The sequence below is a fragment of the Mustela lutreola genome, chromosome 10 (assembly GCF_030435805.1).
Source record: "Mustela lutreola isolate mMusLut2 chromosome 10, mMusLut2.pri, whole genome shotgun sequence".
Classification (NCBI taxonomy): Eukaryota; Metazoa; Chordata; class Mammalia; order Carnivora; family Mustelidae; genus Mustela; species Mustela lutreola.
In genome coordinates this window covers 21,075,938-21,092,885 of record NC_081299.1, presented here as the reverse complement: position 1 = coordinate 21,092,885, position 16,948 = coordinate 21,075,938, and the positions used below count along the sequence as shown (strand labels likewise).

At 48.0% G+C, this 16,948-nt stretch overlaps 1 protein-coding gene and 1 non-coding gene across 3 annotated transcripts in view; both read left to right on the top strand.

The window, feature by feature from the left end:
- The window catches only part of TAF12 (TATA-box binding protein associated factor 12), a 37,403-nt gene extending 26,853 nt beyond the window's left edge, over positions 1–10,550 (top strand). For both annotated transcript variants that reach the window (XM_059136755.1, XM_059136756.1), the window contains 3 exons: positions 155–269; positions 8,341–8,429; positions 10,073–10,550. In XM_059136755.1, the coding sequence (XP_058992738.1) occupies positions 155–269; positions 8,341–8,429; positions 10,073–10,108 (240 nt within the window). In that variant the 3' untranslated portion in view covers positions 10,109–10,550. The remainder of the gene's footprint in view (positions 1–154; positions 270–8,340; positions 8,430–10,072) is intronic.
- Positions 4,791–4,921, top strand: LOC131810709 (small nucleolar RNA SNORA18). Its single transcript, XR_009345687.1, has one exon. It is a non-coding gene; the product is annotated as a small nucleolar RNA SNORA18 (small nucleolar RNA).
- Positions 10,551–16,948: the final 6,398 nt, after the last annotated feature.

Sequence of the window (16,948 nt, the reverse complement as noted above, 5' to 3'; positions counted from 1 at the left end):
CCTCCTCGTCCTCACCTTAGCCCAAATGCTGATTCCGGGCCTTCTAATAGACAGCCTAACTAAATATGTGATTCCAGCAGACAGAGTTGTCTCAGCAACAGGAGCCTGCTCTGCCAATGTCATGGTTACTCTCCCCCACTTTTGTCTTCCCCAGATGCTGCTGCAGATTGCTGATGATTTTATCGAGAGTGTGGTGACAGCAGCCTGCCAGCTTGCTCGGCATCGCAAGTCCAGCACCCTGGAGGTGAAGGATGTCCAGCTGCATCTAGGTATGTCGTCTTGTTCCTCCCTGAGGCATCCACACTGTTGCTCCTTCAGGACCACCAGGAACAGGTAGCGGGAGGAACTTTCATGTCAGGATTAGACTTTTGGGGGCTCTGGAATGGATGTATTTGTTCAATGGTAGCATCATACAGAGAAGAGAAATCTATCCATGGTCAGGAGAATGAGCCCAGGCATGGGTTTTCCACTTTCTATTGGTATCACCTTGTCCTTTCTCCTAACTTTCTCTCAGAGCCTGTTTTCCTCATTTGTAAAGTAGAGATCATAGTATCATCCTTACAGGGTGATCATGAGAATTATGGGTTACATTTGTCAGGTCACTGGCTTGGGGCCCTGCACAAAGTAAGAGTTTTGTAAATGTAGCTATTATGTCTCCAACATTTAAATAGTAGTTTTTCTCTTGCAGTTTTTAGCCTGTTTATCCATTTCCCCCTAAAATTATAATCATAATGTACATATAATTCTATATTCTGTTTTTCAACTTAAGACACACTAAATTCAAGCTTGGTTTTTCTGAGAGATACTTGACTAACATCGATAACCATCATCACTTGGGAAATGAGTAAGCCCCCATCTGCATTGGTTACAGTGTGCTCAGAAGAAAGTGAACAGTCTTGTGAGTATGAAGGCCAACTGAATGAGGCAGAAGTTATTACAAGATTCAGTATAGATCAGCCCATGAATAATTACTGAAAGGCTTCCTTGCTGGTGACTGGAAGCTATGGCTTGGGGAGGTACTGGGAGTCTCGGTGGAGTAACAGTTCCTGGTTAATGTTGCTAGTATTAATAACAGGACAGATATTCCAATTATCTATTATTAGATAACAAACTTAAAATGATAACAGTGGCTTAAAAATGTAATAGTCTTTTTTTTTTTTTTTTTAAGATTTTATTTATTTATTTGACAGAGAGACATCACAAGGAGGCAGGTAGGTTGGGGAAGAAGCAGGCTCCCCACTGAGCAGAGAGCCTAACCCACTGAGCCACCCAGGTGCCCCTGTAATAGTCGTTTATTTTGTTCAGTTGTCTGGGGCTTGATGGGGCTTAGCTAGGCAGTTCTGCTGAGGGTCTCTCATGTAATTAAAGTCAGGTGGTACCTTGGTCCGAGATTGTTTTGAAGGAAGGTGTATTCATTTCCTAGGGCTGTTATAACAAAGCACCACACACTAGGGAGGTTAAAACAACCAAACATATTCTCTCACTGTTCTGGATGCCAAAAGTCTACGATCCCTCCAATGCTTCTATGAAGAAGACTTCCTTGCCTTTTTCTAGCTGTTGGGGGTGGCTTGCAATCCTTGGCATTCTCTGCGTATAGCTGCATCACTCTCTATGTGCCTCGGCCTTCACGTGGCCTTCTCTCCTGCATGTGTCCCTCTCTCTATCTCTTCTCCTCTTGTAGGATGCCAGTCATATGGAATTAAGGGCCCACCCTACTCCTGTACAACCACGTCGTAATTAATCATATCGCAGTAATCCTGTTTCCAGTATATTCTGAGGTACTGGGGGTTAGGACTTAAACATGTCTTTTTTGAGGGACACAATTTGACCTATAACAGAGTTTCACCAGTCCAAGTCTGATACTGGGGCTAGAAACTCCCCAAAAGCTGGAATTCCAGGGGCGCCTGGGTGGTGCAGTCAGTTAAGTGTCCAACTCTTGGTTCTGGCTCAGGTTGTAATCTCATGATTATGAGATCAAGCCCAGAGTCAGGCTCAGCAAGGAGCCTGCTTGAGATTTTCTCTCCCTCTCCTTCTGCCCATCCCACTCCTGCTCTCTTTCGTTCTCTCAAATAAATCTTGAAAAAAACAAACAAAAAACCAATCTGGGACTCCACAGTCTCCCCCTCTCTGCAGTCTCTTTTTTTTTTTTTTTTTTTTAAAGATTTTATCCATTTGACAGAGAGCACAAGCACGAAGAGGGAGAGAGAGAAGCAGGTTTTCTGCTGAACAAGGAGCTGGATGTGGGACTCGATCCAAGGACCCTGGGATCATGACCTGAGCCAAAGGCAGACACTTAAGGACTGAGGCACCCAGGCGTTCCCTCTCTGCAGTCCACCCCCCTTTTCTTTTTTAAGATTTTATTTATTTATTTGATGGAGAGAGATCACAAGTAGGCAGAGAGGCAGGCAGAGAGGGGGTGGAAAGCAGGCTCCTTGCTGAGCAGAGAGCCCAATGCGGGGCTTGATCCCAGGACTCCGAGATCATGACTTGAGCTGAAGGCAGAGGCTTAACCCACTGAGCCACCCAGGGGCCCCCAGAGTTTCACTCTGAGATGATAAAATGTTTTAGAGATAGTTGGTGATAATGGTTGCACAACAATGTGAATGTGCTGAATGCCACTGAACTGTGTACTTAAAAATGGTTAAAATGCTCTCTGATATGAGGAATTTGAGAGGCAAGGTTGGGGTGTTGTGGGGGGGTAGGGAAGGATAAAATGAAACAAGATGGCATCGGGAGGGAGACAAACCATGAGACTCTTAATTTCACAAAACAAACGAGGGATGCTGGGGGAGGGGGTTAGGGAGAGTATGGTGGGGTCATGGACATTGGGGAGGGTATGTGCTGTGATGAGTGCTGTGAAGTGTGTAAGTAAACCTGATGATTCACACATTTAATAAAAATTTTTAAAAACACAAAACAAGGGACGCCTGGGTGGCTCAGTTGGTTAAGCGGCTGTCTTTGGCTCGGGTTATGATCCCAGCGTCCTGGGATCGAGTCCCACATCGGGCTCCTTGCTCCGCAGGGAGCCTGCTTCTCCCTCTGCCTCTGCCTGCCATTCTGTCTCCTATGCTCACTCTCTCTCTCTGACAAATAAATAAAATCTTAAAAAAAAAAATACAGGGGCACCTGGGTGGCTCAGTGGGTTAAGCCTCTGCCTTCGGCTCAGGTCATGATCGCAGGTCCTGGGATCGAGCCCCACATCGGGCTCTCTGCTCAGCCGGGAGCCTGCTTCCTCCTCTCTCTCCACCTGCCTCTGCCTACCTATGTTCTCTCTCTGTCAAATAAATAAAAACAAACAAACAAACAAAAAATTAAAAAAAAATACAAAATAAAACCAAAAACATGGTTAAAATGGTAAATTTTAGGTATATTTTGCCACAAAATCCCCACACACAACAGATTATATTACTTTATTTTTTTTTTAAGATTTTATTTATTTATTTGACAGAGAGCGATCACAAGTAGGCAGAGAGGCAGGCAGAGAGAGAGAGAGAGGAAGCAGGCTCCCCGCTGAGCAGAGAGCCCGATTCGGGGCTCCATCCCAGGACCCTGGAATCATGACCTGAGCTCAAGGCAGAGGCTTTAACCCACTGAGCCACCCAGGCGACCCCAAATTATATTACTTTAGAGCTTAGCATCCTGTTTTTAAAATATTTTGTGTTTTAATTATTGAATTTAAAATTGGAATATTAGGGATGCCTGGGTGGCTCAGTGGGTTAAAGCCTCTGCCTTCAGCTTGGGTCATGATCCCAGGGTCCTGGGATCGAGCCCCGCATCAGGCTCTCTGCTTGGCAGGGAGCCTGCTTCTCCATCTCTCTCTGCCTGCCTCTCTGCCTACCTGTGATCTCTGTCTGTCAAATAAATAAATAAAATCTTTAAAAATAAAATAAAATAAAATTGGAATATTAGTTTATTCATTAGAGGTAAGGAGTAATTATCACAATGACAAGAATACTCACAAGTTTGCATGGCCAGGACAGCTTCTGTAGTATGCCTAATGGAGGCTGAGTCATAATCAGAAGATTGCTCAGAGGGCAGTGGATTGGAGCATGGGGAATTAGGGAACCTGGTAGTCAGTGGCACTAGACCACCTACATCTGTTCCACACCACCAACCCCAACAAAGGTAGGCTTGCCAATGGGGCTGGAAACTCTGGACACCACCTCTTGTGACAAACTGGAAGGGGTACAGCCGGGTTTGCTTCTGACCCAATTTCCTACACTTGCTTAATGGACTAAGCTCCCTTTCTGAAGACAGTCTTGAGAAATGTGAACATTCAATGACATAATGTACATGGAATGCTTTGTACAGTGCTGCTTTATGCCACACATTTTCACTATACCTTTTAGTCACTAAATGATTGTTGTTGCTATTACATTAATATTATATAAACTATAAATACATACGCATTTAGGAATGTCTGGTGGCTCAGTTGGTTAAGCATCTGCCTTTGGCTCTGGTCGTGATCTGGAAGGTCCTGGGACCAGGCTGCTTCTCCCCCTCCTGAAGCCCCTCACCCCAGCTCATGCTGTCTCTCAAATAAATTAAAAAAATATATATTTTAAAAATGCTTATTTAGGGGCGCCTGGGTGGCTCAGTGGGTTAAAGCCTCTGCCTTCGGCTCAGGACATGATCCCAGGATCCTGGAATCGAGCCCCACATCGGGCTCTCTGCTCAGCGGGGAGCCTGCTTCCCCTCCTCTCTATCTGCCTGCTTCTCTGCTTGCTTGTACTCTCTCTGTCAAATAAATAAATAAAATCTTTAAAAAAAAAAAAAAAAATGCTTATTTAGTTGAGGTCTATCCCGATGGGGCTTTTTCTGTAGACCTACATCGTTGGAAACGCCTCATAGAGTATTTGTGTGGTTTCCTTTATTCACAGAATTATGTGTTAGATCGGTGGGAAAGAACTGCAAGACACTTATCATTATCTGCTAAAATTCTGACCTAATAGTTATGTTTTTTAAATCTTAGGTATTGGTGTATCCCAATAATCTGTACAGTTCTAGGGTGATAGTTTAGGGGTGAATATGATTTGAACTCATATTTAGAGGGTGTTTGAAATTGAGAACCAGACAGATCTACACTCAGACCCTAAACAGGGCCCTGAAGTAAAGACATTGGATCCCAAAGATTACAGGTGGGGAGTTCTTAAAGTATGTCCGTATTCAAATGGAGATGCAAGAAGCCCAGCTGAAAGAACTCTGGAGTGACAGTGACAACTGTGGATTGATCAAGTTCTTTTTAAAAGGGCTGTTTTGAAGATTATGATTCTAACTTTGGAGGAACTATGGTGATGAGCAGTGACTGGCAGTGGAAGTAATCACATGTAAAAACTCCTTAAATAAAAATTTATTGACTTTAAAAAAAAATGCTTATTTAAATATTTTGCTACACATACTTAACATGTGTGCATTCTTGCCTGGTAGCAACCTTTTTTTTTTAAAGATTTTATTTATTTATTTGACAGAGGGAGAGAGAAATCACAAGTAGGCAGAGAGGCAGGCAGAGAGGGGGGGGAGACAGGCTCCCTATTGAGCAGAGAGCCTGATGTGGGCTTGATCCCAGGACCCTGAGATCATGACCTGAGCTGAAGGCAGAGGCTTAACCCACTGAGCCACCCAGGTGCCCTGTGACCTTTATTTTTAAGATTTAAATTTTTTTTTTGTTTTCTTAAAGATTTATTTATTTTAATCCTTTTTTTTTTTTTTTTAAGATTTTTTATTTATTTGTTTGACAGACAGAGATCACAAGTAGGGAGAGAGGCAGGCAGAGAGAGAGAGGAGGCAGTAGGCTCCCTGCTGAGCAGAGAGCCCGATATGGGGCTCAATCCCAGGACCCTGAGATCATGACATGAGCGGAAGGCAGAGGCTTTAACCCACTGAGCCACCCAGGCGCCCCAATTTTAATCTCTTTTAAGATTTTATTTATTTATTTATTTTGGAGAGAGAACGAGCAGGGAGAGGGAAAGGGAGAGAATCTCAAGTACACTCTGCACTGAATGTGCACTGGATGTGGGCTCAATCCCTTAACCCTGAGATCATGACCTCCACTGAAACCAAGAGTTGGATACCTAACCGACTGACCCACCCAGGTGCCTCGGATTTATTCATTTATTTATTTGAGAAAGAGAGAGAAAAAGAGTGCACCAGGTAGGGTGGGGCAGAGGGAGAGGAAGTCTAAGGACATTCCCTGCTAAGTGCAGAACCCAACTTAGGACTCAGTTCCACGACCTCGAGATCATGACCTGAGCCCAAACCAAGAGTCAGTCACTCAACTGACTGTACCACCCAGGAGCCCATAAGATTTATTTTATGTAATCTCTATACCCAGTGTGGGGCTCGAACTCACAACCCTGAGATCAAGAGTCACGCTCTCCACCGACTGAGCCAGACACCCCATTACGCTCTTTCTTTTTTTTTTTTTTTAAAGATTTTATTTATTTATTTGATAGACAGAGATCACAAGTAAGCGGAGAGGCAGGCAGAGAGAGAGGAGGAAGCAGGCTCCCTGCTGAGCAGAGAGCCCAATGCGGGGCTCAATCCCAGGACCCTGAGACCATGACATGAGCCTAAGGCAGAGGCTTCAACCTACTGAGCCACCCAGGCACCTCAACACTCTTTCTTAAAGAGACTCTGCAGATCCATATCCTGAGCCACTTTGTGTGGGTTGTAAAGTTTAATTCCAGAAGAATTAAACTTTAAAGAAGAATCTCAGTGTTACTTTCAAGAGTGACAACAGATATTATTAGCAGAAGGCTTCAGGATTTTTATTTTCAAAGAAATATTGGAGGAAGGACACCTGGGTGGCTCAGTTGGTTAAACATCTGCCTTTGGCTCAGGTCATGATCCTGGGGTTCTGGGACTGAGTCCCACATTGGGCTGCTTGCCCAGCGGGGAACCTGCTTCTCCCTCTGCCCCTCCCCATGCTTGTGCGCTCTCTCTCTCTCGCTCTCTCTGACAAATAAATAAAATCTTAAAAAAAAAATATTGGAGGAGAGCTGTATATAAAATTCTTCTAGACCCAAACATGAATCATTCATTCACCCAATAGTTACTGTAGATGAGGCACAAAGTATAACTAGAAAACCACTAATGCTCAATTTGATTTAAGTAAGTGTTGTGCTTGGAGCAAAACAGATTTGTAAAACAAGTGTTTTCAGGGGTTTAGGGGAGTATGATAAAGTTCGTAACTCCTTTTGAGTAGACTTATTCCCTAAATAATCTTGTGTAAGTATAATTTTTTACATACTTAGAGTGCAACACACTTTTATTTGTGGCTGGGGGGTCCATGTAGCTATGGTGATTACTGACATAGTCAAATCATCAGAATCTCTGCCTTGTTGGAACTTCTGGGGACACTCTCACAGGGATGATCATACCCACTGGCAGCGGGACACAGGGCTGTGGTGTGGACATAACCCATGTCTATATCTGTATCTCTGTGCCTTTATACCGGGCTCTGGGATTGCATTATGACCTTGAATGCTATTAGCCACCCTATGAGGTGGTTATTACAGTTGTGAACTGCCGTGTAAAAGCTGAAGAAACCAAGACCCAGCGTCCTCCAGCTCCACAGCAGAAGCAGCAGAGCTGGGACTTGGCCCTTAACTCCCGAATACTAGGAATGCCTTTCTGCTCCTCCTCTTCCTTTGGGTTTGAGAGGGGTGACTTTAAACATAGGAGTAAGACAACTGTAGGGGAGGGGGATGCCTGGGTGACTCAGATGGTTAAACATCTGCCTTCTGCTCAGGTCGTGATCCAGGGTCCTAGGATCGAGTCCCGAGATGGTCTCCCTGCTCAGTGGGGAGCCTACTTCTCCCTCTCCCTCTGCTGCTCCCCCTGCGTGTGCTTTTTCTCTGTCTCTCCCAAATAAATAAATAAAATCTTAAAAAAAAAAAAAGAAAAGACAACTGAAGGGGCACCTGGCTGGCTCAATCAGTGGAGTGTGTGACTCGACCTTGGCATCATGAGTTTGAGCCCCCTGTTGGACATGGGGCCTGCTTTAAAAAAAAAAAAAAAAAAAGAAAAGAAAAAAAGAAGACAACTGAAGAAACAGGAGTTTCCGCTTCTGTGGAGCTGCATGGAAACCTGAGGGCTCAGCGCTCACAGCCTGGAGTCAGTTATTCCTTGGTCCTTTGTCGACAAAGGTCGAATGGTGTCATTGGAGGCACCACAAGGGATCCCCCATTTGTATTCCGTAGAACCCGTCTGCAGGGCTGCTGTTCATTACTACGGTTGATCGCTCAGATGAGTCCTCCTTGACCCTTGTCTAAGGGTCACACTGCACCCCGATGCTGCCTTCCCTGTCCCCTTATCTCTGTGCTGGCCTCTTCCTTGCAGAACGCCAGTGGAACATGTGGATCCCAGGATTTGGCTCTGAAGAAATCCGACCCTACAAAAAGGCTTGCACCACAGAGGCCCACAAACAGGTGAGGAGCCGTCAGAACCCCAGGGCAGCCACGGCCCATCCCTTGAACTGTGTCTCTGAGGGAGTGCACATGGCTACGGTCCCTGCACTTGTCACTTCCTCCACATAGGAAGCTCCGCTCCCTGGACCAAAGATCAGAGAGGGCAAGAGGCAGCAGGGCTCCATGGGAGAACAGTCACTTACTTCTGTGGTTCTCTGCTGTTCCCACATGGGGTCTCAGCTTTTTCTCTCAACACTGATGGGTGTCACTTAAAGCTGTTGATTGTAGCTTCTTCTAATATGGGTAGAACTCGCTCCTTCCACTTCTCCCTGATGAAATCTCTGCGTTGTGGTTGATTGAAAGAGAGGCCATACTTGTGCTGGAAGGTAGCACCCAGGCTGCTGTGCCAGGCCTTCTGGCTTCTGTCCCAGCTTGCCCTTAGTTCTCTATCCCTGTGACTGACTGCAGACCTGAGGGGTCAGTACGAGAACCTAACCCCACTTATACTGTGCAACAAGCTGGCCCTGTCATTGGTCTAATAACAATGATGAGTTCCTTTTGACAAAGTCTTAATTTAACTGGTGGCTCCAGTTTGAAAAGTGAGCTTTTTTCAAGCTTGATGGGCACATTGTGTGGTTTTGGCTGAGTGTCCCTTGCTTGTCCATAGCCTGGGATCTCTAGAGTGTATGTGTTTACAGACCTCACAAAGGAAGCCCTTACAGGGAAGTCACCAGTAGTCTGAATCAAAGGACCATAGTATTCTTCAGAAGGGAGTCCCTCCAGACAATGGTCATTTTGGCTCTGTTTCCTAATTAATCCACTTTCCAGCTTTATCTATCTATCTCTCAGCAAGTGTCATAATATTAGGACAATCTCTTAGTCAAAAGAGTAAGCAGAGGGGCACCTGGGTGGCTCAATGGGTTAAGCCTCTGCCTTCAGCTCAGGTCATGATCTCAGGGTCCTGGGATGGAGCCCTGCATGGGGCTCTCTGCTCAGCAGGGAGCCTGCTTCCCCCCCCATCCTCTGCCTGCCTCTCTGCCTACTTGTGATCTCTGTCAAATAAATGAATAAAATCTTAAAAAGAAAAAAAAAAAAAAAAAAGAGTAAGCAAAGCAGATCAGTAATTCGGCCAGTGGCTGGTAATAGTAAAATTTGAAACCCATGACCTGAATGTTCCCCTGATGGGTTGTGGTGGAAATTGTTAGTGTCCGTTTGCTTCACTGTAGGTCGTCTTGTGTGAAATGTCAGCTCCCTTTTATGTGTGGCCACAGGCTTGACACAGTCCCCTTCCCTATTTTCTTCATCCTCACATTAGGCTGGGGGAGTCTAGAAAACACAGGCTTTGATGGCTTGTCCCCTAAGTCCCCAAAAGGCAAGAACTGTCATCTTCTGTTTTTAACTTTTTTGCCATTCTGCTGACCTACAGCTACTACAGCTGACTACAGCAGTTTGGGTCTTTTGGTCAATGAAATGGGTCCACTGGGCTATCTAAACATCTCCTGGGGCCCTGAAGACTGTTGTCAGGCTCAAAGGAGCCTGCTGAGCTGCCCTGTGTGGATAGGTTCCCAGGGCTCCAGCCTGTGGTATAGACTGTGCCCCACATGGGTGACGGGGAAAGTTCCTGACTCTAAGCTGTGTAATTGGTTATTTCACTCTTCTTTCAGAGAATGGCATTGATCCGGAAAACAACCAAGAAATAACACATGGGAAGGTCAGGGAATGGACAACAATGTATTTGGAGATACTTGAGCTGAGACCTCAGCCATCTCATCTTTGGATTTTTTTTTTAATGCTTTACAGAGAAGCATATATTTTTTATTAACAGTGCAGCAATATCTATAATGACTGAGAGGATCTGCCAAAAGAATAAAGCCTTCTCCCCCAACTTCCGGTCCCTTTTCCCTGCCGTCTCAAAGAGGAACGATGTATCTTCCAGAGAAGATTTTATTTGTGGTTTATTATATAAGTGATTGAATATGGGACAAAGCATTATGGTCTTGTTTGGTGAGACAGTATTAGCAGGATTTGTAGAGGTTTGTGTTTCTTTCTCCCATCCCCCTCTCCCTGTACTTTGTAATGTCAGTGTTTATATGAATATGACTTTCATTTGCTTTTCCAGAATAAAGAAGTTATTAATCGAGAGACACAGGGTACATGGCTTACAGCCTTTGAAAGGCCAGAGGCAGTTAAAAGGACAAGCAAGGCTGGATGTAGCTCTCTGTCAGCAGGTGGCAGCACCATTAGCCATTTCTTTACGGAGGAAAAAACCCAGGAATTTTTCTATTCTTTTACTCCAAGGAAGGCCATACCATCAGTAGGAGTTTGAGTCCAGTTTCTCTGCCATAAGAATGGGGCAGAGTGACCTCTCGTGAACCCCAAACTGAAGAGGCATCTGGTTTTGGCGAAGCCTTTTCTGACCCACCCTTCGGAAACTCCTGGAGTTCATCCTTGGTCCTAAGAAAGGATGGCAGTACCCTGGGGAAAGGCCCATCTGTGCAGGTGCCTTGTCTGTTCTTAGTTGTTGATATCCCTGATCCCGGTATCTGCATCATCATGCAGAAGAAACCAGGCCCCTAAGACCTCAAGGTCAAGACCTTCAGTGGCACCTAGCTTCATCCCATCCTGAGCCCAGCATAGCCCTTTTGGGTTGTGAGGGTTCCTTGGTCTTCAGAGGGCATGGCTGTTCATCCAGGGGTCACTGGTATGGGCACATCCTCCATGCCTTGCTTTCAATCCCTCCCACTTGGAATTTGAGCCCAGAACCCCTCTCTTCACACCTCGTAGCTCTCTTGAGGCTGTGCTGTTGTTTCTGTTGCTCTTGGTCAAGGTCTCAACATAGTGGGCACCCAGAGAAGCAGCAAGCTTCCCCCCTTCCTCTGGCATCACTGTTGTTGAGGCCCCAGGTCTCTCTTGTGGCCTACCACCAGGGAGAGGATGTTGAAAGGTTTCACTTTTTCCAGAACCTCCAAATGCCACTGGGTGACACTCTCAAAGGATGTTCTGTTGGTGATACCAAACAGCAAAAGGCCTCCTGCCGAGTTCCAATAGTAGGAGCGAGGCACTGACCTTGACAGCCAAGAAGGAATCCAGAGTTAGTTTTGGTTCCTCCACTGAGGACAAAAAGGGACAAAGGAATCCGGGCAATGTAATGGAAAGAGCTGGGGGAGAGTCCAAAGTTCTCAATTCTTGATCCACTGTGTGACAGGTAAGTGGCTTCACCTGTCTTGAATCTTGTCCCACCTGCCTGGGGAGGGGCTGGTCATTGAGCAAGTATTTATGAGCTGGAGCTGGGCCTGGGCCGGGCCGAGGGCTGCACTGTTAGCTACGAACACAGGGAGCGCTCTTGTGATAAGGTGAGTGAAAACCAGCCTCAATCAGTTAAGCCTCTGACTCTTGATTTCACTTTGGATTGTGATCTCAGGGTCCTGGGATTGGCCCTAAGGGGCTCTGCGCTTCGTGTGAATTCTGCTTGAGCTTTTCTTTCTCTCTGCCCCTCCCCCTGCTGGTATGTGCTGTCTCTCACATGCTAGCTCGCATGTGCTCTCTCTCTCTCTCTCTCTCTCTCAGAATAAATGGATACATCTTTAAAAAACAAACAGACAAAAACCTGCCTCTGTGCCAAGGGCTGCAAAGGAGAGAGGCTTGTAGGGTGGTCTCACCAGCGGAGCTGAGGGACTCGGGTGAAGGGAGTCACCCGAGTCTCTCCCTCAGAGAGAGACCTGCACCTCAGATCTCTGAGGGAGAGAGACCTGCAGCCTGGGGCGGTGCTGTCAGGCCAGGTTGTGCAGGGCCTTGCAGGCCCCAGCCATGCAGGCTTTACCCAGACAGTAACAGGAGCCATTTTAGATTTGCGTGGGGGGAAAGGTCACTCTGGCCGGGCAGTGGAGTACGCACAGCCAGGAGGGGAAGGGAGAGGACAAGTGTGGAAGCAGAGAGATCCATTAGAAGGCCGCCGCCTGATTGAAGCGGTGGTAAGTGCAGGACGGGTGAATCTGCAAGACAGTTACAGCGGGCACTCACAAGCTTTGGTGACTGTGTGTAGGGGTGCGGGACTGGGGCACCACTTAGTGATCCGTAGGGTTTGTCTGACTTGGCGTGCTCACCCCTGGGGCAGCTTGGCCCCACCCTGGGCACGAGGCCCTCTTCCTCCTTGGATGAGTAACTATGCCCACTCGATTCCCAGAGCCCGGTCTGGTGCAGACAGTTGGGCAACAGGGCATCCTTGCAGAGGGGCGGTGGAGAGTGCTTCCCGTGGTGCTGCGCTAAGCACCTCCCATGGACGAGCGCTTTGTGTTTCCCCAAGTCTGAAGAAGGAAGAATGTGCGAGGTCTATGTGGTGCACTTGAATTGTATCTTATCTAATCCTGGTTCCCAGGAGGAAACGGAGACTTAAACAGTTTAAGGAACTCAAGGTCACACAGCTTGTGACAAGAGCGCAGGCAGATGTGGAGCCTGCGCTCTTAACCGGCCCTATCTCCCTAAACCTAGGGAGACAAAACGGGGGGTGACCAAGAACAGCATATGCAAAGGCCCAGAGGTATAAAGAAGTCTGCGGCAATGTGGCTCAAGCGCAAGGTGTAACACTGGGAGAGGATAGCCTGAGGGGAACAGAAAGTGAGCGCGGGAGGAGGATGGATGACAGACATAGTGGCGAGGGCCAGCACCTAGGCTGCAGAGGCTGTTCTGCATGTGTGTCTGTCTATCTGTCTTGCAGGAGTGGGAGGGTGTAGTGTAGACAGCCCACAGGTGGGCCGCGGGCTTCCCATCCCTTATCAACCTGGCCAATACCCCCCCCCACTTTTTTTTTTTTTTTTTAAATTTTATTTATTTATCAGAGAGAGAGAGGGGGAGAGAGCAAGCACAGGCAGACAGAATGGCAGGCAGAGGCAGAGGGAGAAGCAGGCTCCCCGCTGAGCAAGGAGCCCGATGTGGGACTCGATCCCAGGACGCTGGGATCATGACCTGAGCCGAAGGCAGCTGCTTAACCAACTGAGCCACCCAGGCGTCCCCCCACTTTTTTTTTTTAAAGATGTATTTATTTATTTGAGATTGAGTGAGAGAGTGGGGGCAGAGGACAGAGGGAGAGGGAAAAAGAAACTCAAGCAGACTCTCTGCTAACCGCAGAGCGCAACACAAGGCTTGATCTCACAACCCTGAGATCATGACCTGGGCCAAGAGTCAGATGCTCCATCAACAGAGTCGCCCAACTGCCCTGAGTTAATACCTGTGTCAATTGTTGGACATTTTAGGGCTAACAGAAAGACTGCATCTGATAAGAGGATCCTGGTGCTAAAAACAGGCATATAAACAAAAAAAAATTGAAAACCGTAGGTGCTAGGGACTGGGGAGATTGAGGTGGAGGACTGGTGTGATTGTATTTACATGTTACAAGCCTTGCACGGGCTACTGGCCTGGAGAATGGAGTTGGAAACAGGGGAGGGGGTCTAGCCAAGAAGTTGCTGCAGTTATTTCAGACTAAAAGTAAAGGCATATGGCATGCAAGGTTTCCCTGAGAAAGCATTAACCAAAAGACAGAGGTAGAGGATGGTTGCAACATCATGGTTGAGTTTTGAGGGCACAGAGGGGGCCATCTGGGACCAGAGAACCATCCTGAAAAGTCCCCTGTGCCTGCATGAGGGGAAGCGGGGAGGAGGAGGCCAGACGTGGACTGAAGCCTCACAGTTATCTGTAGTTAGAAAGGAAAAACTCCCAGCATCATCCAGTGCAGCCCCATAACTTACAGGTAAGAACATTAAGGTCTGAAGAGGCCGTTATGACCTGAGGTCCCTGGGCAGGTCGGGACTCAGACCTGTGGTTTTGGTCCATTGTCCATCCTTCTCATGGCCTCGAAGAACTACAGTCTTGGCCGGGGGTGGGGGGTAGGGGGGAGCGCAAAATGATGTAGACGACAGAGCCTGAAATCTCCAGGTTCCCTGAAGGCTCGGAGAAGAAATTGAGTTGGGCCAAGCCTTGAAGGACTGAGTTTTGACAGAGATGGAGGAAGGACATTCCAGACCGGGGACTGACACATGAAAGTCCCAAAGGGAGCTTGTTAACAGAAGGAACTTAACACTTACTGGGCACTTAATAGTGTCCTATTTAATCCTCTAACAAAACTGGGGGGGAGGAATTGTTCTCATTTTACCAGGAAGACCGCGGCTCAGAGGTAGGGGACGGGCTGGGCTCCTACCCAGACGTCTTCAGTTCCAGACTGTGTGGGGAGGGCAGGATGGGTCTTCCCTCTTAACCCACTAAGTTTCAGAGGCTCCCAGAATGGACAGGGTCTTCAGAAAGGCTCCCATGGGTGGCAGATTGGCTGTGTGCCTTCAAAAGGCGTGGATTCAGGCCCAATAGCCCGACCTTGCCGAAGATGCTGTGGCTGGAGGGTTTAGCCAGGGCGCTGCCTGGGAGAGGGAGTTTTGCTTGCTCAGACTAGTCTAGGGATAGACCTGAAGGGACAATTCTGGAACTTCACTCCTAGTATGGAAGCAGAAACCAGCTCAGTCTCCAGAAGTGGGTAATGATTTTTAAGAACTCTTTAACAGAATCTGGGGTCCTCGTGATCTCCCCACAGTTTACTTTGGTAGTCTTGTCATGACAGTGATGAATAAAACCTCAGGGGAAAAGGAGCACTTCCATTTGGTGAATTCCTACTGTGTGACCAGCACTGCCCTTCATGTAGGTGGGACCTAATCCTTTCGAAAACCCTGTGAGTTGGGCATTATGATCCTCGTTCTCCAGAAGAGTTCTCTGAGGCTTGCAGAGATGAAGGGAGCTCCCCAGGCTCCCCCAGTTACACACAGTGGAGCTGGGAGTCAAACCCAGGCTCGAATGCAAAGCCCACAGTAATTTTAGGCCGCTGGGATGCTCCTGTGGTTAAGAAGTGATACTTATCTGAGTGTCACAAGCCAATCCTGTCACGCAGGGAGAGGGCAGAGGGCTGGGGCCATCCAGTGGAAGGAAACCACTCATGCAAAGCCCAGGGCTGCAGGTGGTTCAGAATCTGTCAGGGCAGAGTAGGGGGAGAGGCAACACGCACAGGCTCAGGAAGGGCCAGGACTGTGGGGAGATTATTTGAATTCTGGGAGGGGAGCAGCCATGTCAAATGTACTTTAAAAATTGCCTCTGGGGCACTGTGGATGCTGAATCAACAGGGGACACCCTACAGCCTTCCAGAGGGGTGTCACAGTCTCCACTAGGGGCCTGAGGCCTGAGCTGGGACAGCAATGACACTCAGTGCGAGGGGCGGGGTGGTGGGGGGCGCTCAGCTGACCAGTGGGCCTGGCCCCCCCCACTACTCTTCTCTGCTTTTCCTCTAGCCAACGGGATGGGCAGGCCTGCTGCCTACTGCTGCCAGAATCCTACCCATCAAAGGCTCTTGCAGTCCGCAGAGGGTTTGCCACAATGCAGGGGGTTGTGAGAGTTGGACCAGAGCCCTGAGGCACAAGGTAGGACCTTCTGGGCCTGGCCGGTGGCCGTGCACGAGGCCTGAGCCACATTAGTTTCCTATCCTGGACTTTAGGTGCCTGTCTGTGAAAAGACAAGTTCAACCCCACCTCACAGGGTTGCTTCGAGGTTAGTAAGTCACTGAAAGAGTCCACGATGCATGAGCTCACGCAGTACCTCATTTAATCCTCACAACCACCCTGTGAGACAGAAACTACTGTTCTCCCCATTATACAGATGGGAAACGGAGGCCGAGGAGTGCTAGAGATGTATGACTGCAGCCTGCTGAACAGTCCTCAAGGGAGGCAGCTGGGGACGGTGGGCAACATCTTCTTGGTGATGGGCCCAGCCTGGGGTGGGCCTGGACTTCAGGCTGGTCCTCCAGTGCCCACCCAGGATTTGGACAGAGGAAAAGGTCAGTTTTTTCTTCCTCTCTCCAGGGATTTGGGGAGGTTTTGACAGCAAAATCCCCACCGTCATCTGCAGGACCAGCCGCTCATCTCCCAGACAAGCTTTGGTTTACCCTGCAGTCCTGTTCAGGGAAGACCTGGGAGATGAGAAACCACAGATCAAGTTCAATGTCACTCCCTGCTTCTTCACTTATTCCTCAGATCTCCAGTAAATTCTTAGAAAGAGCCCAGCCCTTTCCTTGTTCCTCGCCTTGGGGCTTCTCCCTCTGCTCACTGGCTTCAGTTAACCTCCTTGGGCCTTAGTCTGCACATCAGTAAAATGGAACAATATTATCTACCTCGGGATGCCTGGGCGGTTCAGTTGGTTAAGCGGCTGCCTTCGGCTCAGGTCATGATCCCAGCGTCCTAGGATTGAGTCCCACATCGGGCTCCTTGCTCGGCAGGGAGCCTGCTTCTCTCTCTGTCTCTGCCTGCTACTCTGCCTGTGCTCCCTCGCGTGCGCGCGCTCTCTCTCTGACAAATAAATAAAATCTTTAAAAAAAAAAACAGTATCTACCTCACAGGGACATAAAAAGTACTCAGTGCTGGCCACTGTTCCTACAGGCCAGACCTTTGCTCTTATCTGGGCCCTTCTCCGCCCTCCCCCAGCTCTCAGCTCAAGGTCATCGCCTGGAGGCGGCCATC